Source organism: Gouania willdenowi, chromosome 19 (assembly GCF_900634775.1).
Source record: "Gouania willdenowi chromosome 19, fGouWil2.1, whole genome shotgun sequence".
Taxonomy (NCBI): Eukaryota; Metazoa; Chordata; class Actinopteri; order Blenniiformes; family Gobiesocidae; genus Gouania; species Gouania willdenowi.
The window spans coordinates 4,242,115-4,267,918 of NC_041062.1; the positions used below are offsets into that span (position 1 = coordinate 4,242,115).

The 25,804-nt window shown below is 36.0% G+C and overlaps 1 protein-coding gene across 4 annotated transcripts in view; it reads right to left on the reverse strand.

The window, feature by feature from the left end:
• The window catches only part of sdk2b (sidekick cell adhesion molecule 2b), a 339,250-nt gene that overhangs the window by 102,048 nt on the left and 211,398 nt on the right, over window positions 1-25,804 (reverse strand). For all 4 annotated transcript variants that reach the window (XM_028476014.1, XM_028476012.1, XM_028476013.1 and 1 more), the window contains exon 2: window positions 1,390-1,549. In XM_028476014.1, the coding sequence (XP_028331815.1) occupies window positions 1,390-1,549 (160 nt within the window). The remainder of the gene's footprint in view (window positions 1-1,389; window positions 1,550-25,804) is intronic.

Genomic DNA, 25,804 nt, shown 5'->3' on the forward strand with positions numbered 1-25,804 from the left:
TCTTAAGTCCAGTCCATTCCAATCAATTGTTGTGGCGTGTGCGTGTCCGTCTCACGCTGCTGTTTCCACTCGCGTCTTATCTGTCTCGGGAGATTTTCGAGGACAACGGTCTTCCATCAACGCGGTGAATGTTGCTCATGTGGTCAGCCTCTGTTGTTCTCACATTCTCAACAGTTCAGCAAAGATCAGCCAAACGCGTATCAGCGAGGTTTCTTTTCTGTCCCCGAGTGCTTCAATTACCACGCTGTCTGTGAGTACACACACACACACACACACGGGCTGTTTGTGCCCTGATTAGGATCTCCCAGTTAGCATTAAAGTCGCTTTATCTCCCACCCTAACCCTCTTTCATGCATTTTGCTTGTTCACAGCTCCTTGAGAGAAAGAGAGAGCGAATGATGAAGGTCACGGAGCCACGGGGGGAAATAAGTGAAATAGATGCAGTAAAAGAAAAAAGAGGAAGAAACTAAACCAAAACTATTGTATTTACTACAACACTGTAGCTGATGCTTGTTCATGTGGAATTGTTGGGTTTTTCTTAAGAATTTTATATTTTGATAAGCGCTACAAGTTGACTATTGTTGTAACTGGCACTATATAAATGAAGTTAAATTTCACTGAATGAACTTATTGCGTGATGCAGCTATTACTACGCCGTCTGTTTGACGAAGCAAACCGAGACAAAAGTAGAAGGAAATAGAAGGCGTGAACTCACTGAAGCTGTGTTTCCATTACCCTTGGAAATGTGCAAAATCTAAATAGCGCAATAAAAACTGGTAATGGCAACACGCAAATATCGCAAAAAATTTTTTATGCTTTCATGAGGAGGAATTTCAGACGTTTCGATACTGAAATGTGTCGCAAAAACGCTATGGAAACACCTTTTTGGCAAATACACGTCACAGGACGTAACGTACTTATTATTCCACTTAATAATTATTCCACGTAATAATTCCATAATTATAAATTGAATAATAATAACTTTTGCGGAATTTTTACGCAAGGAAACATCAAAGGAATCATCAAAGCCTTAATTTTTCTTTTAATTAAATAGAAATTGGACACACAATTTATGAAATTTAAAGTGAAGATCACTTATTGCTTGGATATGGTTGGTTTCTTACATATTTTGTATTTTATGTATATGCAGAAGTGCAAACTCGGGCACAATAATGTTGTAATTACCCGGTTTCCAGCATAGAATCTGTGGCCCACTTGAGATCAAACAGCTCTGTATTTGGCCCCTGAACTAAAATGAGTCTGACACCCCTGCCCTACATAGTGACCTATAGTGGACCCATCGGGACTTTTCTCAAACACATGGAAAACATTTTGCATTATTGCTTTGACAAATGATTATCAAACATAGTATTTAATGCACTCACTCACCTGTACTCTAGAGAAAAGCGTGTTAACTCTGTGCTGTTGTGGATCCATTTAAACTCCAGGGGCCAGCTTCCCTCCGCCATACACGTGAGCACCAGCCTGTTGCGCTCCAGATGCAGCTGGCTGCGCACGGGCTCCGTCTTGAAATATGGGGGCACGTCATCTGCAAAGAACAAAGCGTGGAGTTCATTTTTCTGAACGCGACATTTTGCTTTTGAACGAGGCCCAAATAAAAGCCGACAGGAGAATCTGATTAACGAAGATTCGCTTTCAAATCCAACACCCGTGATTGTGGAGGCAGGAAATTTGCACATGAAGACGGAGAGAAAAAAAAAAAGGAAAGTCAAGGAAAAACGTGGGAGTTTTCAAAATGAGTCACATTTATTTTACATGGATTAAACTTCCAGGCAGATATGGTAGAACAGAGTTGAGAAACTGTGACAGTGTGTGTGGTTTATAAAGTAGTTTTGTGTTTTTCTGTCATTCAGTACAGTATGTTTTGTGTGTTAAGAGTCATTTTTGGCATTTCTCTTATCAATTTGTGTATTATGTGTACTGTATGTTTGATGGGTCATTTTGTTTATAGGATTTTTGTTTATTTTTGATATATTTTTGTGTTTTTCTTGTCATTTTGTGTATTTTTCTGTAATGTTGCATGCTTTTTTGAGTCATTTTGTGTATTTTTGATTTTATTTGTTGTTTTGTCTATTTTTGTAGGAGCTTTGTGGAACTTGGAGTAATTCAATTTTTTGTGTGTTTCTCTTCTAATTTTGCAATGTGGTATAATTTATTTTGTCATTTTGTTTATTTTTGTAGTAGTTTTGAGGTTTTTCTTGTCATTTTGTGTATTTTTGTTTTCATTTTGTATTTTGGGGTCATTGAGAAATTTTTAGCAGTTTTATGTATTATTTGTGCTTTCTTGCATTTTTGTTGTCTTTTTGTGTATTTTTCTGCAATTTTGGACTAATTTTTGTCATCATTTTGCATAATGATGTCACTTGTGTGTATTTTCTTAGTTTTTTTTTTGTTTATTTTTGTAACAGTTTTGTGGTTTTTGAGTAATCTTTTGTCTCTATATTGTAATTTTTTGTGTTTACTTTGTGGGCTGCACAAAATAAGAGCAAAGTCTGCATGTGGCCCCCCCGGCTGCCAGTTTCCAACATCTGTGTTAGTGATAGAATAAATATGACTGTCAATGTAAAGACTTTACTGTAAGTGATCGACTGTTTGTGATAGTGGCAGCTTTTGAAAGGTCAATCTCTTGCATTTCTGCAAACACTCGTGTTGAGCACGTCTGATTTGGAGCGAGCACATTTCCTCTGTTGCACTGTTGGGGTTTTTTTTTTCTTCACCTGCTCTGAGAGTGTCAGATATGTCTCGCTAACAGGGAAGTGTGAACCGAGCCATCAAGTCATGAAGAATTGGTTCTGCATCTCCTGCTCTGTGTATTTGTGTGGCAGTAGTTTATTGGCACTGTAAAGCACTTTCCTTTGAGGTAGAGAAAGCACATGGGGAGAGCTAAGCCAAGGCGCATGCATGAAATCCTTTCATCATTCCTTCGCCTCCACTCCGTTACGCCCTGGCTTTTGCTCTTTCTCTGTCTCCTGAACACTATTTCATTGAATATGAAGGAAAAAAAGTGAGAACCTTTTTTTCTGCACAGTGACAGGTTCTTCAGATTTGGAAAAAAAAACACTATACAATTTTACAACTCAATCAGTGCGCTCACTGACAAACTGCCAAGGTCTACTGAGATTCTAATGTCTCAGCCTTAATAAATGATGCAAAGATGGGGAGCTTACTTGATGATCATTATACATTTAGAGCACATTAATTGGATGGTTGGATAATATAATTATTTGGGCTTTCTTCTGTTTTTGTGCATTTGTGTTGTCCTTTTGTGTATTTTTCTGTAGTGCTGCATGCTATTTAGTCATTTAGTCTATTTTTGTTGTAATTTGGTATTTTGGGGTCACTTCACGGAATTTCATTTGTCATTTTGTTTATTTCTGTATCAGTTTTATGTATTATGGAAGTAGATATTTGTGCTTTCTTGTGTTTATGTGCATTTTTGCTGTCTTATTGTGTATTTTTCAGTAATTTTGCATGTTTTTTGAGTCATTTTGTGTATTTTTGTTGTAATTTGGTATTTTGGGGTCACTTCAAGGAATTTCCTTTGATGTTTTGTTTATTTTTGGAGCAGTTTTATGTATTATGGGAGTAATTATTTGTGCTTTCTTGTGTTTTTGTGCATTTTTGTTGTCATTGTGTGTAATTTTCTGTAGTTCTACATGCTTTTTTGAGTCATTTTGGCTATTTTTGTTGTAATTTGGTATTTTGGGGTGACGTCAAAGAATTTCCTTTGTCATTTTATTTATTTCTGTTGCAGTTTTATGTATTATGGGAGTAGATAGTTGTGCTTTGTTGTGTTTTTGTGCATTTTTCTTGTCATTGTGTGTATTTTTCTGTAGTTGTGGATGCTATTTAGAGTCATTCTGTGTATTTTTGTCATTTTGTATTCCAATACCAATGTTGTATATTTTATTTGTTGTTTTGTCTATTTTTGTAGGAGCTTTGTGGTACTTGGAGTAATTAAAATTGTTTGTGTTTTTCTTCTAATTTTGCATTGTGGTATCATTTATTTTGTCATTTTATATATTTTTGTTGTAGTTTTGAATTTTTCTTGTCATTTTGTGTATTTTTCTGTAATTTTGCATTCTTTTTTGAGTCATTTTGTCTCTTTTTGTTGTAATTTGGTATTTTGGGGAGACGGCAAGAAATTTCCTTTGTTATTTTGTTTATTTTTGGAGAAGTTTTATGTATCACGGGAGCAATAATTTGTGCTTTCTTGTGTTTATGTGCATTTTTGTTGTCATTTTGTGTATTTTTCTGTAGTTTTGCATGCTTTTTTTATGTCATTTTGTCTATTTTTGTTGCAAATTTATATTTTGGGGAGACTTCAAGGAATTTCCTTTGTCATTTTGTTTATTTTTGGAGCGGTTTTATGTATTATGGGAGTAATTATTTGTGCATTTTTGTTGTGAAAGAGTGAGAACCTTTCTGCACAGTGATAGGATCTTCAGATATGGAAAAAAAAACCTGCAAATTTTTACACCTCAATCAGTGCGCTCACTGACAAACTGCCAAGGTCTACTGAGATTCTAATGTCTCAGCCTTAATAAATGATGCAAAGATGGGGAGCTTACTTGATGATCATTGTAAATTTAGAGCACATTAATTGGATGGTTGGATAATAGAATTATCAAATTGACTGATAATCAGGCATTGAAATTAAACTGTCAAAATGATGTATAGTGCTGATATTTGCTTCTTATACTTAAGCCCGACAAATCCACTGGAGGTAGACTGATAAGGGCGTATGAATGAGGTGGAAAATAAGGGATGAAGCTAAAACAGTGAGGAAGCACAGATGATTTACAAGCTTTCACATTCAATCACTGATCCAGAATATCCCCAGAGGCTTCTGGGTAAACTCCTCTCCTACAGCTCTCATAGTACTAAACAATATGTGCTTTAGTATCCTATGGTTGGTGTTGTTTTTATGCAGCGTCTGAAGTAAACACACAAAATACTCCAAATGACCCTGAAAAATGTACAAAACTATGCAAAATGACAACAAAAATAAACTACATTCCTCAAAAAACACACAAGATGACAAAAAAATGCACAAAAATAAGAGAACATAAACAAAAACGACGATAAATTACGTAACAGAATACACAAATTGACCAAACAAAGTTACAAAATTAGCAGAAAAACACACAAAATGACAACAAAAATAAACTAAATTGCTCCAAAAATACAAAAGATGACTCCAAAAAACATAAAAATCATACAAAATTACAGAGGAATGTACTAAATAAAAACATAAAGACAAAAAGAAACCTAATTACTCCAAAAAATACACACAAATAACAGGAAATTATGCATAACAACCATACACTATGAAAAAATTGGCAACAAAAATACACAAAATTATATATATATATTAAAATATATATTTAAAAACAACAAAACATACTAATAATGCTCTTAATGTTATTCAATGTTGTTTATTATACTTTAGTTTTGGTTTAAATTGTTTTTTGGTTTGCTGTTACAGTTGTTTGATGGAGCAAAGAGGAAGAAAAGCTTCTCTTTCACCTTCTGCTACTTCCAAAGTGAATAATACATGCTTTAAAATCATAGGCCTAGTGGATGCATATTAAAGCTCCTTAGTTATGATCCTTGCTGTTTACAACCTGATTAAAAGGCCAAACTCGTGCAGTGCTGCTACAATGAATATTCATTAAAAAAAAACAACAAAAAAAAAAACAGAAAAACAAAGAAAAAATCAAAGAGAGAGAGAAGAAAATAATATATGAGGTATTAATAATACAGGGTTTTATAATGCTTATTTTAGTTAAAAACAATAATCATACTAAATAGTACCAGAAACAAAAACACACAAAATAAAAGAAAAATATACTCAATAATGAAAAGAACAGACAAACGACACTAAAAACACATGCATTAAGAGAGAAAAATACTTACTATTCCCAGCAACAAACAAAAAGACGACAGAGACACAATAAATGAGAGAAAAATACACAAGATCACTACAAAATACACAAAAAATAACAGAAAAACATACAAAATGACACCAAAAACACACACACTGAGAATAATTTAAATAATATCAACAAAACACACAAAAAAAAAATAAAAACATACAAAATGATGATAGAAATGATTTTGATTAGAACATGAACTGGAAATATAAGGATCCATCTTGGTCCCACAATAGGAGGGAGATGACCGTAAATGATAAAAACTACAGAAATAAATGTGATCAGGAGGCATTAAAAATACTGTTTCATTCCATAAATAGTTTTCTGAGCAAAATGTTGTCGTCAGACAAAGGGTGTACTTGGATTCAGAAATAAAAGAAAAGAGGATTTTAGTAAAAAAAAAAGTTTGAGAAGCACTGATCTAGAAGAAAGACGTGAGCTTAGGTTAAGTGGTTTTACAATAAAGTGATGAGAAGTGAAATGTGTGAGAAACAGATGGAAGTTGATCACAAGAAACGAGGAGAACCAGTAGATTCATTACACCACCTCTGGTTCCTTTAATCACATACAGTATCGTGTGCATGCTTTTCATAACATTCAGTTTTTGTTTTGATTTATTTATGTTTTAATAATGTTTCTATTCACCAGTTCATCAGTAATGTGACTCATGCGTTGCTATTTTTTTGTCCGAGAGTAAAAGTCCCCGCCCCCTCTGTCACTGGGCCACCAGGGGGCCCCATTTTTCAAATGACTATTCCTCCTTTAGTTCTCGTTAGATCAGAATACAGTTTGGTATGAATACTCTGACGCTTGGAGCCCTTTTTTTGAAATGGGGCCCATTTCTGTTAATTTCCAAATTTAAAGGAACATAATCATTTCATATACTGTTTCAAAGGTAATTCAACGAGATTACGATTATGCTTCGCACAATTTGATTAGGGGCCATGGGCCCACCCCCCTTTTTTCAGCAATTTCCATTAAAGATGTTTTCTCATTTATATGTGAGTCAAATATTGCGACAGTAGGTGGTACTGAATCATTGATACGCCAACATATGAATGTTGCCCTTTACTCCGCCATTTTTTTTTTTTTTTTTTTGGTGGAACCGAGTCATTTGAATGAATTCTCAGGAACGTGGTACGTGCTATTTGGCACGGAGACGTTCCGTGGGCCTGGCCGTGGTTCATCCAAACTTGTTTAGTATTTGTTTTTTCCGTTTTTTCCTTTTTTTTGGTTTTAAATTAATAAAACAAATTAAAAAAAAACATGTTTTTGCTTATTTTTTTAATTTGGTTTTGAAATGAAATAATCCAAGAACAAAAGGTACACAAACTAATAAGAAGCACATTTTAAAATGTAGATCCTGGGTGGATTTGCCAACGTAGTGACGCTACCTGGGCTAAAGAAGAGCAAGACTGAGACATACAGGAGGGATGGGAAACGACTAATTGTTCCCCAGTGAAGTGTGCGTTACTTTTATCTCAGATGAGGAGATAAAACAGGATGAGGTGAAAGAAGTAGGAGTGAAAAGAGATGCATGCAAACAAAATACAAGCATGTATACTTTAGTGCATCATCCACAGATACTCATCCACCCACTGGAGAGGGCGGAGGCCAAAGAAACCATTGATCACTGATGGGTATCTGCAGCAGACTGACTCATTAGGAAGTCCATGGGAGCTCATCACAGTTATCAAACTGTGGGATCAGCACACCCAGAGACACACAGAAAACATCAGCGCTATAAATATGCTGTTTGTCATACGTGAGATTAACATCTCAATTACTTCTTTATCAATCAATAATAATCAGTAGAAATGAAATGCTTGATAACATTAGAGCCGATCGCTAATCGTACAACAACCCACACACGAGCTCACCCTAACCCACAGCCATTAAAGGCTAAACAAAGCAACAAATGAAAAGTCAATTATTCCAATGGATTATTAAATCAGACAAGGAAAATATATTTATTCGTGATAATCTGGATAATGACGTGATCTAGTAGCAAATTACATGAATTATTTGTTTGATGATAACATTATGCTAATGCTCATGTTGACCATACTTTTTTAAATTTAGCTAGCAGCCCTTTCTTTCTTGAAGAAATAAAAGCTAATCAACTCACAGAAATGACCATAAATCTTTGCTCAAAACTGCTTTGTATTGAAATCAGGTATAACATCTCTTTAACTCATCAGCTGCTTGTTAAAGAGACCAATTTGCTCAAGCTAACATTAGCTTATATGCTAACTATAGGGAAAAACTTGGAAGTTGTAAAAAACAAAAACTCAGGAATTAAAAAATGAGCTTATGTTCATGTATAACATCTTTTCTGATTATTAAAGGTGAAAATTCATTCAAACGTGATACTACACGTGACATCACTGTCAGAAACATGCTAACCTAGAGTGTTAACGTTCAGTATAGACACAACTTTCCTAAGTTTAACAACTACATTTATAAATCTGGAATGGTTAAATGATCTCATTGTTTCGCCAAATTGGGGGTGTTTCATAAAATTTTGAGAATATTCAAAAATATCAACTTCATGGCAATTATTTTTTGGAATTAACCGGAAATTAGGAGTACAGGTAATTTTAAATAACTGGATCATATCAACTATTAATATTAGCAACCATTCCAAACTAATACAATTAAAAAACACAACATTTCAACTAGTTGTAAACTCTTCATTGGACGTAATGAAAGTTTTTAAATATATATAATATGTTAAATATAACTATGAACATATATCTTTAGCATCATCTTAAATATCTACATCAGTTATTTATAGTTATTCCCAATTCCAAGTAAATAAAATAAATAAAAACAAAATAGTTTCCATAAAAAACTTAATATTTTTGAATATTCCCAAAAATCCAGAGCTTAAGTTCCAGAGTTAATGTTCCTGTGTAAATTTATCAGAAATACTGTACCTAATGGATGTTATTTTTGTTGGATTGGTGCATTTAGTCTAATTTTTCTTAAATCTAAAACCAAAAAGTAATGTATTATTTCTGGGGGAAAATCAAACCATTCCATTGTTGAATAAATGACTATATATCGCTGCATTAAGGTTGTATCGGTTTGGGATTTTGCTGAATCGTCTATTTCCTCATCCTGCCAATGACAATCTTTGTTTAGGTGTTTGTTTTGGGGGAGTGGCTGAGAAGCTGAGGGGGTGGGGCTTGGGGAATAATACAAGTTGAATTCACCCATGTTCTTTACGTTATGCTAATCACAGCAGATAAGTGCTTTCAACAGTGAGTGCGACGATCCCACGTCCTGAATGAAAATGCATAGTTTCCGTGGAACTGCACTGTGGTTCCCAGTGCCTAATTGAGTGCTGGTGGGTGCTGATGAGCACATTTTACACCACAGTGTAAAACAAAGTGGAGGGTGAGGGGTTGTTGCCTGTATATATGGAGGTTAAAGTGTCAGATAGACGCTCGAAACCAAGTCTCAGGCACATAGTCAATTAAAATGCCTGCCCCCGAGGTGAGAATTCATGACTGAGGAGATCTTTGGAAAATCCATCTCAGAAATATCCCAACCCACAGCCTGGTTTAGAAAAAAAAAAAAGATTCCCTCCAAATAGTCAACTAAAAAGGTCAGAGTGACACTTTAAAATCTTTTCATCAACATCAGTCATAAGACGTATAAATATGATGAGAGTTGGTGGATAAATTGGGTCATGCACAGCACAAAGTTTGGAGAAATTACTTTTAACCGAGCTGTAAAGACTTACTTTGAGTTCAGTAACGAGTCAGTGCTTGAACTTTGAGTGGGTTCACTTTTTGCTGACCCGATGAAAGTTATAACGAAGCAAAAGATTGGTGTAAGACAATGTGCCTGAAGGTGGTTTGCATCGTCTCTTAAAAAAAATAGAAAAGTCAGACATCCAGTGTGGCGTTTTCAGGTTCTCTGGTCTCGACCCAAACGCCTTCGCACTAGTTTTGTGGAGCCCAAACAGTAAGCACACAACTAGACTCCAAAAACACACACAATGACTATAAACATACATCAAATGAATCTAAAAACATAAAAAATGACAATAAGGACTCAAAAATGGCTAAAAGATAAATTAAATAACTAAAACAACCAAACAAAGACAGAAAAATACAATAAAATGGCATAACAAAACACCAAATGATTAAAAAAAACATACAAAATGATGACAAAAACAGACGTTGACAAAAAAATTGACAAAATGACAAAAAACATTGAAATTGACAAAAAGAACACAAAATAACGAAACAACTAAATGTAAAAAAAATAAAATAAAATAAAAATGAAGAAAAGCACAAATTGGCTGAAAGATAAACTAAATAACTAAAACAACCAAACAAAATGATAAAAAAAAATAAACAAAATGACACTAAAAACATTAAATATGACAAAAAAAATGTAAAATCACTAAAACACAAAATAACTAAAAGATGAACTAAATAACTAAAACAACCAAACAGAATGACAAAAAAATACACTAAAATGACAAAATGACACTAAATGATTAAAAAAATACACAAAATAACACTAATAACATAAAATGACGACAAAAACAGACACGTTGACAAACAAAATAGACAAAATGACTAAGAACATTAAAATTGACCAAATAAATACTCAAAATGACTCTAAAAACATTAAAAATGTTCATTCTGGAAGAAGAAAAAACAATAAATCAAAGAAATCTGTAATGCCCTTTTTCTTTTTTCAAAGGTGGTTTAACAGTTTTAACAAACAGCTGTTTGTGCAGTTTGAGTTTCAGGGTGAGGTCCTGACTTTGTTAGTAGATAGTTTAAAGCCCGTAGCCGTGACAACCATGACTAGCATCCCTCCTCCTCCTCCTCCGGGCCCAGCGCTACCCATCATGGCATACATTTTTCAGCTGCAGCCTCAGGGCCGAGCAGCAGAGGCACATAAATACATGCACACACATACTCACACATGGACAGGTGCAGCTTCTGCTCAAGCATTCACCGCTACCCACCGTGCAAGGTTTACAGAGGACAGTCTGTGGTCCTAAACTTTAGTTACATCCCTAAACGTGCATGTGTGCGTGTGCACGTGTTTAATCGTTGAACGGAGATGTCAGATAGTGTTTGTGATGCTGATGAGGATGGGAGATTCCTGGTGGTCTCACTGAGCTGTTAATGGTCCCACTGGGTGTGAAAATCTGTTCTACTGTCTGTCTTTATTTAGCACGCTAGTCTGGCCCTCCCACTGTGCACGTGTGTGTGTGTGTGTGTGTGTGTGTGTGTGAGTGTGAGTGTGCGCTGAGAAATGCTCCATAACATACCAGCGGTTAATGTATGTGTGCTGAACTCTATATTTTGTGCACGTATGCATGGTGTGTTAGCGATTGGCAGACTCGTCCCTGAGAGACTCTCAAAGCTGGGCCAAGTGTAGGTTTTTATTGGACCGCACACACACGCACACAGGGTCAATACAACCCACCCACATGTTGACAAAACATTAGCTGTCATACATCTATGGCACATCTCCAGTGTCTAACTCACAGGTGGGAAACTTTTTATCACAGTGGGGATTGGAATGACAACTAATTTGAGCAAGAATTCAAGAAATAGTTTGTTTTTTTGTATTGTTTTCATTTTGTTTTTGTATAATCTTGTTCTTGTTTTGTGTGTTTTTTTAATTTTATGTTTATTTTTCCTGAATGTACATTTTTTGAGTCGTTTTGTGTATTTGTGTTGGTGTTTTGTACGTAATCGTAGTCTTTTCAGGGCTTTTCTTTGTCATTTTGTGTATTTTTCAACTTTATTTTTGTATAATCTTGTTCTTGTTTTGTGTGTTTTTGGAGTCATTTTCTGAATCATGTTTTTAACCAGTTTTTTTGTGTATTTTATTGTAGTTTTATGTATTATTGGAGTCATTTGGTGAATTATTGTTTCTTTGTTGTATGTTTTTGGAGTTTATTTGTGTATTTTTGTTCTCATTTTGTGAGTTTTTGGAGTTGTTTTGCTTTTGCATCTTATTTATTTTTTTCTACATGTTCTTGTTCTTTTTGTATGTACTATTTGGAATCGTATTAGTGTATTTTCCTCATGATTTTGTGTATTCTCCTTCATTTTGTATGATTTGTTGCCATGTTGTGGTTTTTTGGAGTCAAATAAAGTCATAAAATACAGAATTTCTTGATATTCTGAAAAGCGTGAGCTTACAAAAACAGTTGTTATGAGACATTACAAGATATTTCTTTAAATCTTGGACACCAGGTGATTTTTCTACTTGTTTGAAATTGTTTTGTTCACTTCACTTTCCCTGTTCGCCTCCGACAGGAGAATCCAATGGCCAGTGAAGCTGCTCGGATATGAGAAGTGTCACTGTCTTTAAACACGTTGCGCAAAGAGCGATGGCGCTCCTGAATTTATGTGCTAACCTTTAACCGTAGCAGACTGAGCCTTCAGCTGCTTTTATCACTGAACTCAAAGCAAGAGAGCAACAGATAAAGAGATATATGTTACCATAAAAAGGGAAAATAACAGATGTACTAAAAGAACAAAACAAACCAGCAGCAGTGTTGCATGTCATGCTACATCTCTTGATTATTTGTTACTTTTGTGGGATTGGATTTGTCCTGTTTGTGGTTAGATGTTGGCGAGTGTATGAGTGTTTACTCTGGAGCATGCAGCTTTAATTTCCCAAAAGATCCAGGGAAAGAAAATCTCCTCTGTGGTGGAGCGTGGCACACACTACGCTGAGCATATTATGCTTTTATGTTTATGGAGGCAAATCAATTCCTGCATTATGGGACACGGCGAAGCAGAGCAGAGGGGCTCTCATGTGTCAGGGATGGTATGGCTCCAAAGGAACATCTGGGATAACCTTTAGCTCCTCAGAGGTCTATGTGCGCAAAGCAGGGCAGAGTTTAACCCACACACTGATTTAGGTCAGGGGGAATTCTCATGTTGGAATCTAGAAAAAGTGGAATGAATAATAATAATTAAAAAAAGGATAGAGACGCACGTACACACTGCAGTCACCCACGGACAGATGTGTCATGGTCCACATGGCTGAACAATTAATAAACTTGAACAATGTTCTTTATTCTTCAATAATGTATGCAGGTTACAGGGAGGAAGAGGAGGAGGAGGAAGAAGAAGAACGAGAAGAACGAGGACGAGGAGGTGGACGAGGAGGAGAGAAGAAGAAGAAGAGGAGGAGGAGGAAGAAGAAGAACAAGAACAAGAAGAACGAGGACGAGGAGGAGAGAAGAAGAAGAGGAGGAGGAGGAGGACTCCGGTAGCCCAGCCTAAAATGCTTGTGTTAGCATCATTCATTAACAGACTAAAAGGTATTTGTGAAATATGAATATTAGCAAGTAACAGGCAAAAAAAAAAAAAAAAAAAAAAATATGACATTTTATGAACACATTACCTGGATTTTTAATCTTTCACAATGTGACTGGTTGGAAGAAACATCAAGCCAACGTCAAGCTTTTTTTTCTTACACTAAAAGCATTCATCAACAATGAGGCCAAAAGTAACAAACACGAGCTCTAAGATGAACGTAGGAAGATCGTGTTCCCTTTTATACATTCGTTTAAGTGAGCAATGACTTTAAAAAAATAAATATATTAAAAAAAAATGAAATTGGGCATAATTGACTAAATTGCCACTTAGTGAAGATGATTAGTGCGGGTCAATATGCAGAGCATTTGATAGCTGGGGTAAAAGGAGAGGCCATTATCCTGCATCTCATCAGATTCAAAGCCTGTTCACTGCGGAGTGCGACAGGAAACGTTCTACTTCATGGCCTTGTTAGAAGCCTGTTAATGGGCTCGAAAGGGGTTTTCAAGCAGCTTTTGTTATTGTCACAAACTAAGAACGGCTGAGAAACACGAGGCCTGGTTGAATCTCAGTTTAACTAGTGTAAGATTTCTTTTAAAATCTGGTTTCTTTTTGAATATTTTAACATAAAACTGCAACAGGGCCAGCCCTAGTAATGTGGTACCCTTTGCATGTAAGTACTGCCAATATAGATGTTGTGAAGACAAACCTCTTAAACCATTTAGCTTTTTTTGGAAAACAAGAACCCAATAAAAACTGTAACCTATAACCTAAAAGTTTTATGTAACTTTTAGGTAATTTGCCTAAAAGTACATTTTAAATAAATAACTAAATATTATTTAAAGATATAAATATAATTCAAAAAAAGCTTCAAACAAAATGTAAATAACTGGAAACTTGTAATATATTTACACAATGTATGAGGGTTTACTGTTTTATATTATTATTATTATTATTATTATTACAATATTTTTTCACATTGGGGTGTAAATCACCAGTTTCTTGACAATACAATACAATATTTGCCGATATCGCAACATCTGCAGCGATTCAATTTCAATTCACTTTGATTGAGGGTCCTTTGATTGATTTGAGACAATCAGTATTTTTGGGGACCTCATTTGAATTCCAGGTCCAGGAGACCACACATGGGGTCATGACCCCAAGGTTGAATACCATATTATTATATTTTTATGTGTGCAGCGGTAAGGGGTACATGGCTTCAGGTTAGATGTCTGAAGGGGTACGGGACTGTCTAAAGTTTGGGAACCACTCATGTGGCGCCCCCTGGATGTGCGGCACTATTAGCATTTTCCTTTACCACCTACGCTACAGGCTGGCACTCACTTTAATAGTATCCTGCATATGTGTTGCCCTGCCCATGCACAAGTATTTCCACGTCTGTTTGCTGATGCACCGGGCAGATAAAAGTGGACATGCTCTCATCCATTTCTGAATACATTCATACATGTTTCAGGTTCACACTGATGATGTGCTACGAATGCTCAGCGGCTCCTCCTCACGGCATCAGCACCAGCAGAGCTGAATGCACACGCACGTACGCCCGGCTCATCCATCTCAGCCCTGTCTGTCTGTTGCTGGATTTCTGCTCATCCCACGGTGCTCACACTGAGACTAAGACACATAAACAAGGAAGCATCCCCTCCCCTCACCGGTGACACATGCAAACACACAGAGAAAAGGCACAAACACGCCACAATCCGCTAATCTGCCTTTTAATCAGGGCGATCATGTCCCCGTCCCCTGTACTCGCCTAATGAAGGGCACGTCTAAAAAAAGCCAAGGGAATGAATGGTGTTGGAGTCGCTGCCTGGAAAGCCAATTAGCTCCATCTCCATCTTACCTTGTGCTGTACATTCTTCTCTGACCTCCAGCTGTGTTTTCACACCGTTATCTGGGTTGGTTCAGTTCCCAGCTCTAAGACCATTGTGCCAATAAGAATAAAGCATATAACAGAATGGACTTATTCAAAAAAGGAAAATATATATAGACTTTTTAAAGACTTGGTTGCCAATTACATTTTTAGAAATAATTGTAATTAAAGAGTCATTTTTCAACAGCGTTCATTTGTTTTATATATGGGTGGTGCAATATATTTCTTTATTACCATATAATAATAATAATACCATTATTAATTCACACCAGTCACTCACATCAGTCATACCAGTGGTGGTAAGTTACAATGTAGCTACAGCTGCCCTGGGGCATACTGACAGAGGCGTGGCTGCCATTTCGTACCTCTGACCACCACCAACATTCATGCACAATTCATCCCCATTCATAACAGGCAATGTGGGCAAAGTGCCTTGCCCAAGGACACAACAACAATGACTTGAATAGAGCGGGATTCAAACCCCCAACCCTTCTGTTTCTGGACTACCCACTCTACCACTGAGCAACGGTCATAAATTAAAGCCTTTAAAAAACAACAGTTGAATTATACAGTTCTAGAAACAATGTATATGTATATATGTTATAGTTCTGAATGACAAATTATTACTATAATTTTTTTAAATATTTTAATAAATTCTGGGACACATATTAATGCTTAATATTTTCATAAAATAATTGTGCTACACCGTGAAACTGATATATAAACATATACAAACAAACACACAACTGTCTTTCCTGTACGTTGATAATCATGGTTAGCTTGTGTTATGCTACGAGTGATGCTAACTATTGACTAAGTTCTCTTTGTGGTTTGAGTCTCTGTTAATACATATTTGATTAAGGCTTGAACACTCGCGTGAACACTGTTTATGTGGATTAACAATTGGTCACCAATTAGCAAGGTCATCATTAATAAGATGCACTGCTAATGCTAGCATTAGCTGCTTTCTTGTTCCTACAAATGACAGCTCGCCCACGCGCGTTAGAATTTATAAACGTTAGAATCATTCGTTTTGCATAAACAATATCAGGCCCAGTGTGAACTAATGTTTACATGCACAGCTGCGTGAGAAAGTGTCCAAGTATGAGTTATTGTAATTAGCGGCGTGTGTAAATTGGAGACGTGGCACTTTTCGATGCTTGCGTCTATTTGTGATATTTAACGTAGCCAACGTGTGTCATCGTTCTAATACTTACAGGCTGTTCTGTACATCTGTTGGTCTCTTACATATTTTACTGACATTTAATTTACCATATGATGCAATAAAATCCCACAATAATGACAAATGTATGTGTTTTTTTTTTCCTTCATGGCTACAATCCTGATCTCTTCTCACAGTGCGAGATCACTGCTTTTCTCCTCTCAGTTTACCACATCATCCACCTTCTTCTTCCCTCTGGTGACACCACCTCCCATTAAAGCACCTCCAAGGTGACGGACAGCTTCCTCAAATTGAACTATATTGGCTGAGCTTTGACTGACAGCTCCGCCTCCCACCTCCGTGACCACGTCTCCCATTGTTTGACGCGTGTCTGTCAAAAAAGTCGACCATCAGTACATGTTAGTCGACACTCGAGTCACTCTCTTTTTCTAGCCAATGAATAAAAAGGTGTATATATTGCATTGGATTTGTGTAATATGCATAGTGCATAATGTTCTGTTCAGTCTGATGAAAACATGACATCAGTGGGAGTTTTCACGCCCGTGTGTGATATATGGATTTTATTCTATAGGTGCAACGTTGGACTCAGATCCAATCAGAGCAATAGCATGAGTAATGTTCCAGTAAGATGATCAACCTATGACACCCAGAACAACGGGAGGTTGGATATCTAACCAGTTTTCCTTCTGCTCATGCAGTTTGATTGAAATACTCATCTTAACGCTGCTCTACAAGCACTTGGCTGTGGGTTAATTACGTGCCACAAATCGTCAACGGCTGTGGTTTCTATAAAGACTTTTATTTTGAAATGAGAAGTGAGAGTATGTGGATATTTTATTGCTTCATACACTTAAAAATGTGTTGTATTGAAGCAAATCTTAAACAAGCTTAGCAGTATCTGCTTCTCTTGAGAAGTTTTGTAAAGTCAAATATTACCAATGTTGACAGTGTCACATCTGTTGTATCTGAATATCTTTTATATATTATTTCAGTTTGTGCAAGAATAAAACATACATAACTGTCGAAAAAAGACTGCACTACATTTAATGTTAACTTTTGTTAACTACAGTACATGGTAAAAAAAAAGATCATCACACCTTGGAAATATTTGCTAATGCTAGCAACTTTTACAAGAAATTACAGGAAGACACCAAGACAAGTGAACTTGTATACTTCGAGTTAAAGGTCGTCTTTTCTGACTTTGTCTTTTTAGCCTTGCTTTAACCCTGTTAGCATGGTATGCTAAATATCAAGATGTTTGATACTCTTAAATGATTGCACACTTTTGAATAGCAAGCGACACCAGTTTCTGTGTGTTTAGTCATTGCACTAATTAAAACTTGTTACATGATTCAAAATGGAAATTAGAAACATTGTTGTCAATGTAATACAATATGTGCTACAAGGTGAGTTTTAAAGGACAAAAAGAAGAAGAAGAAAATAATGGCAATGTTAATGGAAACTGGCCGTAATCCTGCCAGAATTCTACAGCCATCCCTTGAGTTTCTGGCAATTACTGAGAAAAACAAAGTCCAAACTCCTTTAGGAATTCAATCTGAGGCTCATGTATGAAGCTATTACACAACCCATTTAAGCTGCAGAAAATTATTTGGCCCCTTTGCTCTGTATCAGTATCGTGTGGTGCTATCCAATTCATACTGGAGTAACAGAGTCGAGATAAAACCAGTGCTGAAGGCCAGTTTGGGTATCGCCGAGTGAATGAATAGACCGCGAGGGTGTGTGAGTGGTGAATCCTAATGTGTGGATATCTGTAAAAACCTGCTCGGTTCCCAGTGACGGACCTGAATTTGAATGAGAAACTTCCCCAGTCACATGTACTAAAACACAGCAGCTGGACTGTAATTTCAATGAACCAAATGTGCGGACATGTCGCGGTAAAACTCAAGACTACAAGGTTAAGCTCAGAGATTGCACGTGTCACATTACCCTGCTTCCCATAACTCCTGTGTACACAGTGGATCCATCCATTATGTGGCTGCAGCAGACATGGTAGAGGCGTGATGAATAGATGCTGGCACTGCACGCTGCATTCAGACAGGTCCCACAAACCTCACTGTGTAATGACATCTGCCCATCCATCATGGATTCATCCCAGTCAACGGAACAGTCACATCACATCATAAAATATGGGATTATTTGATTTCTGCTTCTTTTAAATGTTTCTAATATTTTCTTAAACATGATTGGTCAACAAAGACAAACAAACAAAATGTCTGGGGGCCAGTTTCCAACGTGAATACCATTGATTTATTATAACAATAGCTGTAATAATCACAGTAAAAGGCTTTTTTTAACTACTACCAGTTCAACATGTGGTTTAAAACATGATACCATTACGTAAGATAACACTATATGAGAGCTGGGCGATATGGACCAAAACTCATATCTCGATATTTTTTCTCACAATACGGTATGCGATATAAATCTTGATCATTTTAATTCAAATTAAGTCTGACCAGAAAGATTAATCAGAGTTAAATTTGCTGATATAAAACTGCCACATTTATTAACAAACAGTTGCACAAAATGGGCCACTTTTGACTTTTTCTCCGATAAGGGACAGCACGTGTGGGTGAGTTCTGTAGTGTGGCATGACAAGTATTTTATTTTTTTCAAAATAAGCTATATTTGTTTATTTGAAAATAAACATTTCAAATTTCTACATCACGAAAATAGAAATCTCAATATATCGTCCAGCTCTGCTAATTACACTTTTGCTATACTAAATGCTCTAAAAATAGTTGCGATATTGGGTTATAACTTAACCCTAAACCTGAGTGTGTATTACATGTACGGTAAACATACAAATAGCACCCAGGGTTGTCCGTACGGCAACGGTACAAATAGACACTTTCTAAATTTAAAACAAAATGCAATGCAATATTCACAATTCTTATTTTTTTAATTTAGGTTAAAAAATGTTTTCACCTATTTTGTTGAAATTTTATTGCGATTATTCACCAAAGGGGGAATAACATATTAAAGTTCGGCAACCACTGCTCTAAGCTATATGCAAAATGCTCAAAGCTATGTCAATTGCGCCGCTAAATGCTATGCTATGCTATGTAAGAAGCTAATTTGATTATACAAAACTTGTTTTTTTCATCAAAAAGAAAAATATGTCTAAGTTAAATAATCCAATGTAACGCACACACAGACCACACGCAGAGTTTGCGTTAATATAATGTACATAACATGCACATATTTTAATTGCTATAACACACAGTGACTGTACAAAATATATATGAATTCATTTGTTGTTCTTTTAAAAATACTAGTATGTTTTCAGTGAAATGGTCCCAAACTTTTGAGACTTTAAGTTGGTTCTTTTTTTGTTGCAATTCTTGTTCACAATGTAAACGTTGAAGCAACACTGCACCCAGCAGTTCATGTATGGTACTGCAGCAAAAATGAAGCAGATAGCGGCCGCTGGTCTGATTTTATCATGAATTTACAACATTAAACGGCGCGTCGATGCACATTTTTGCCGTCAACATTATCAGTTATGCATTATTGTATATGTTACACACTTTGTGGTTGCCGTAAAATCTCGAGATGGTCTACATATTAAATTTGCTACTCTCTATGTGCCAGTTTCAAAAATACCTTCCTAACCCTCTCATACAACTGTTACATTTACTTGTTGCTCGAGTGTCAGAACTTTCTTTGCCCTTGTGCACAGTTAAACATCCCACTCGATTAGCATTGAACCCTCGGTATTGCAAAGAGGTGGGGCGTGGCCCGCCGACGTTGAATGACTGCTGCGCGGTAACGAAGAGGAAGAGGAAGAAATGTAGCGTGTGCAGCTCTGCTCCATTGTCACTGGTGAAGGTCAGAGCCATCGCTCACTCTGTCACTGCGGGCTCCGCCATGACGGGTGAAGCACCTGTGATTGACATCCTATCAGCTGCCTCTTCATACGCCAGAACACACAGGTACACACACACACCTATATTTGTATTGATTAGGAAGCCTAACAAGGTAACCAATAGATAGGAAGGAAAAGATAGATGATAGGTATTTGTTTTTAGTGTATTTTACAGCTGATTTAGGACCCGTTATCATAACAGATGCTAACAGAGATGCTAACAAAAAGCTAACACAAGAGGAAGGTTACCTTTTATTAGGTTATTTATTTCAGGGTTCATTAATTGTGATTAATTGTAATTGAACTTTAGTAACTTTCTGAGAATCAAAAATGATTGTAATTTAATTGCAGAGGTAAAAGTAACAGATTACTAGTTACTGACATTACTGTAGTTGAGTTGCTTTTATTGGTACTTTTTTGAGTATATTTATAAATATGTATTTTTTCTTGTGCTTAAGTATGTTTTAAAAAAGAACGTAATTTGTTAGAATTCTACACCCAACCATTACTGAGTAAATTATTATTTTTGGTTTTAAAATGATCAACATACATTGTGAAACTCCAAAAAATGTAAATGACGACAATCAATTCATTGACGTTAATTTATATTTAAAATAATATTGTATTTTATACAGGTAAGTTTATACATGATATGTTTACTGTATGCAAGGGAACCATGGCAAGATTTATTACCAAAAATAAATGTGGGGAGTGAAAGTAACTATAGTAACTTTTACTTTGAGTACTTTTTAATTGAGCTACTTGTACTTGAGTATTTTATGTAGAACTTACTAAGTAACAGTACTTCTACTTCAGTAGCACCTCAGTTCACTTGCAATTTGAAAAAATGCCAGTAACTGTCATTACAATTGAACTGTAATTGAACATGGGTAGTTGAAAATGTAATTGTAGCTGGAAAATGTAATTGACCCCAACTCGGGCTGCATGATTATGGCCAAAATGATAATCAATATTGTAATCCCGATTACAATCACATTTATTTATCATGTTAGGGAAAATAATGTGTTTTTATTGCACTACTTTTATTTCATTTATTTTTTTATCACTACTTTTAAACAAACAATATTTGTTCAGTTTACAGTGAAAAATGAAGCTTTAAATCAGGGGTAGGCAACTTTGATCACAGCGGAGCCACGAAACTGTGTTCGTTTGAGCAGAGGGTCACATGATCAACATTCATGTCAGCATTAAGAATAATGAGCAATCTGAGCATTAAAACTGTAATCCTTTTGTGTATTTTTCCTGTAAAAATACATGTTTTTTTGAGTCATTGTGTATTTGTGCTGTCATTTAGCATTTTTTCTGCATTTCTGTTGTCATTTTGCTTGTTTGTGAGTACTGTGGGTTTGCAGAGTAATTTTTTTGTGTTTTTCTTGTCTTTTTGTGCACTTTTTTGTGATTTTTAGTAATTTTATATATTTTCTGAGTGATTTTGTGCATTACTGTTGAGGTTCCGTACATTTTTGTTGTAGTTTTGTGTGCTCTTTTGAGTATTTTCTGTGTTTTCCTCTTGTATTTTACTGTATTTTCCTGCAATGTTGTAATTCTTTGTATTTTTTAATGTATTCTTGCTTTTGTTTTGTGGGGGGCCGCATAAAATTAGACAGAGGACCTTATGTGGCCCCCGGGCCACCAGTTGCCTATAGTTTTTTTTTTTTTTTCAATTAACCCTAGAATTTAAAATGTACTAAAGGCTAATGAAATAAATACATTATTACAGAGTGCAGAGCCCAATATTTTAAATCTAAATATTGCAGACGATCAGATTTATTTAATTGTTTCAACCAAAATCGTGATCCCGATTCAAATTCGATTAATTGTGCAGCCCTGACCCCAACCCTGACATGCACATTATCTCCATAGTCCTCCACTTGCGACCCCTGTACACAAACACACACACACACACCTATTCAGCCTCACCTTCATATATCAGATAGCTCTCTATTCATCGTCACCATCTCGCCACACAGTCCTGACAAGACACAGTGTGTTCCTCCTCTGCTTCATGCCGACACATGATCAGCTGGAAAGCGACATTCATTCACCGACACATCACAATAGCACAACTTGTCTGGCTGCCATGAAGAATAATGAGCCATTCCAGTAGTATACGGGGGGAAATGCTTTTTTTTTCCTCTCTTTGCCTTGAGTCAAGCTATAGTTTGTTTCTGCGCATTGCTTGATTTGTAATACCGGCTCATACACAGATGAAGTATCAGTGCTTCCACATTGTGTCATTACAACCATAGCTGGAAAAACAGAAGGTTTTTCATTGTGCGTCGTGAGTGAAATGAAAACAAAGTGGATGCTTGAGGGAACGGTAACTAAGTGCCATGGGAATTTCAGAGTCCTTGAGTTTTACAGCAATTCGGGCAAAAGTGTTGGCATTGGATTACAGTTGGAAAAAAAAGAAAAATACTCCCAGAGTGCACTCGCACGTTTGATTGTCTTAGAATGAGACGATGGTCTCTAAGAAAAAAACTGGAAGTTAGGGTTTCACTTAAAAATGTCTATTGATAAATGATTGTGGGAATGTGCACACAGCATTCACTAATAGTGTAAATCAGAGGTAGGCGACTTTTATACGGTCGTTTGATCGGAGGGTCACATGATCATCATTCATGCATTTAGAATAATAAGCGATCTGAGCATTGATACAGGAAAGAACAAAGAGGTTTTGTAGTAATTTTGTGTGTTTTTCTCACATTCTGTGTATGTTTGTTGTCGTCTTGCTCGCTGTGAGGCATTTTGTGCATTTCTGTAGTTCTTTTGTTTATTTTTCGTGTAAAATACATGTTTTTTGGAGTCATTTTGTGTATTTGTGTTGTCAATTTGCTTGTTTGTTATTTCTGTGGGTTTGCAGAGTCATTTTTCTTGTTTGTTGGTGCACTTTTGTTGTCATTTTCTGTAAATTTGCAGATTTTTCTGAGTAATTGTGTGCATTACTGTTATACTGTGTTCTTCTCTTGTCTTTACTGTATTTCCTGCAATGTTGTAATTACTTTGTTGTTTTTTTTTTTTTTAATGTAATCCTGCTCTTGTTTAGTGTATTTTTCTGTCATTTTGTACATTTAGTTACTTTGGAGGCAGAGGGTCAAATGTGGCCCCCGGGCCGCCAGTTGCCTATGTCTGGTGTAAATAATGTATTTTGCTGATAATATGAAAGGGTTTTGTTTACGCTTGAACTAAATCACAAAACAGCTGCTGAAAGTAAATGATCACTATTGTTTATTTCAGCTCAGTGGATGTGCGTTTTAATATTTACATGCACATATTTGTGAGCTCAAATGTGCCAAGAGAATTCACAGTGCCACATTAAAATACATTTAAATTTTATATCATATTTAAACTCTCTCTCTCTCTCTTTCTCACTAATGTTGCCTAAAACCTTTAAAATGTCCTTATCTATGCCTAACAAAAGGCATTGTTTTGCACCATATTAGTTTTATTAACTTTTAAAACTGGGACTACTTTACCCTGTGTGCCGCCATGTTGAAATTACATCATTGATGACGCCAACCGGCCTTTTCAATCCATTGAGTTCTATAGGAGGTGAAGCATTCAGCATCATTTAGCAGCTTTTTCAGTCAAAATGACAACTTGTGCTGCTTTGGGTTGCTTTAAAAATCAGTAAAAATTAAAAAAAGTCAATGTAAACCGAAATAAAATAAAAATCCGTGACCGCAGGGGGCGACAGTTCCATCTTTGCTGTTTCGGAGGCGGCATGAAGAAGAGAAGAGCAGCTCCGGTTGCATGTAAATAGAATAGGGTCACAAACTTTCTTTGTGTTTTCCAACCCCGCCCTCACCCCCTTCTCCCGCCATCACTTTGCTCTTATTCACAGCCAATTTTCACAGCCGACTTTTTTAGATTTATTTTTGTATTTTAAGTGGTAACAAGAAATTCAACACACTCATCGGTTGAAGGCGTACCAACACTAGCTCTCCGTTTTATTGTTGAGTAAATCCCTCGTTCACAGTTAGACTTCCATAAAAAGCAAGATCCACATGAACTCAATTACCGCAGAGCACATGCTGATTATTTTTAGTTACAAATGTATACATAATTATCTTCTTACTTTGTGAGCATCAAAGAATAACTCCACATTACTCAACTATACTAGCATGTGTACTAGTTGTGGATATTGAAAAAAAGACAATGTTATAGAGAAATTATTATAGGGCTGGGGGATATGGACCAAAATTGTGATATAAATCTGGATTTGTGACGTTACAGAAGAGATTTAAATGCTCGTATAACTGAGGAACTCATGTTTCCTGTAGTGTTTTAGTGCAAAATAATATTGTAAAGGTGGGACGATACCATTCATGGTAACAATAATCTACATAGCCCAGATTTAAGATATAGATATGTTCTTTTTATTTTTCTAGCAGGAATTGAGACATGTGGACATTGACTTTGTCTCCTGTTTCAAAAAAAGATATAGCATTGACTTTTTTTTATCCTTTAAATTATTATTTTTTTCCACCTTTTGATTTAAAAAAAAAAAAAAGTCATAATTTTTTCACCCTTTTTTTAAAAAAAAATTTCACCTTTTTACAAATAACATAAAATTGATTTTTTTCACCTTTTTTAAAAAATAAAATAAAATAAAGAGAAACCCCTTCGCAAATTTATTTGTATAGCGCATTTCATACTCAAGGCAACTCAATGTGCTTTACATGATAAAACATCGCAATACATTGTTGCACGATATATAATCACACCTTCTCTTGTTATAGAGTTATATTTAGGATGTTAAGATTCCTAAACATCGCCCTCTATAGGTGTGGAGGACAACCCAGGTCTGACCCTACAACACCCACAACCTGGACCTGGATAATCGGAGGAAAATGCAAAACCAAAAGGAGAAAAAATTATAATTGGTTCACACTTTAGTAATTTCACACAAATAAAGCAAACTGAAACCATCTGAATTTAAATAACAATGTGATTAATTTTCACATTAATTGCACACAAGCAGGTGTGGCCTTAATTAAATCATTCTAAAATGTCATCAGCACGACACATTATGATAAATGCATTCATGAAACTACATCACTTATTTGGTTTCATTCATTAATTTCAAAATTCATTCCAAACCCAAGCAATTATCTATAAAAAAAATACCAGCGAGTGATGCTGTCAAGGTAAAACCAAACCAAGCTACCAAGTAATTACAGAGGAATTAAAAACAACCTTGATTGGCTGTGTGTGTGTGTGTGTGTGTGTGTGCGTGTGGCATTTAATGATAATGCAGTGTAATATAATGGTGGTGGTGGTGGTGGTGGTGGGGGGGGGGGGGGGGGGGGTGTAACCCCTGAATTGAAGCCTCTGGTCTCACACAGCTCAAGGTCATTAGTGCTAATACCATGCTTTTTGCCATCTGCTGAGATTGTTTACACTTGCCTGGATAATTAGCGGCTAATTAGCAGTGGATGGTGGGGATGTGTGTGTGTGTGTGTGTGTGTGTGTGTGTGTGTGTGTGTGTGTGTAAATAACTGCATGCCTGTGTTCGAGAAGGTGTGTGGTGTGTTGCTTTGC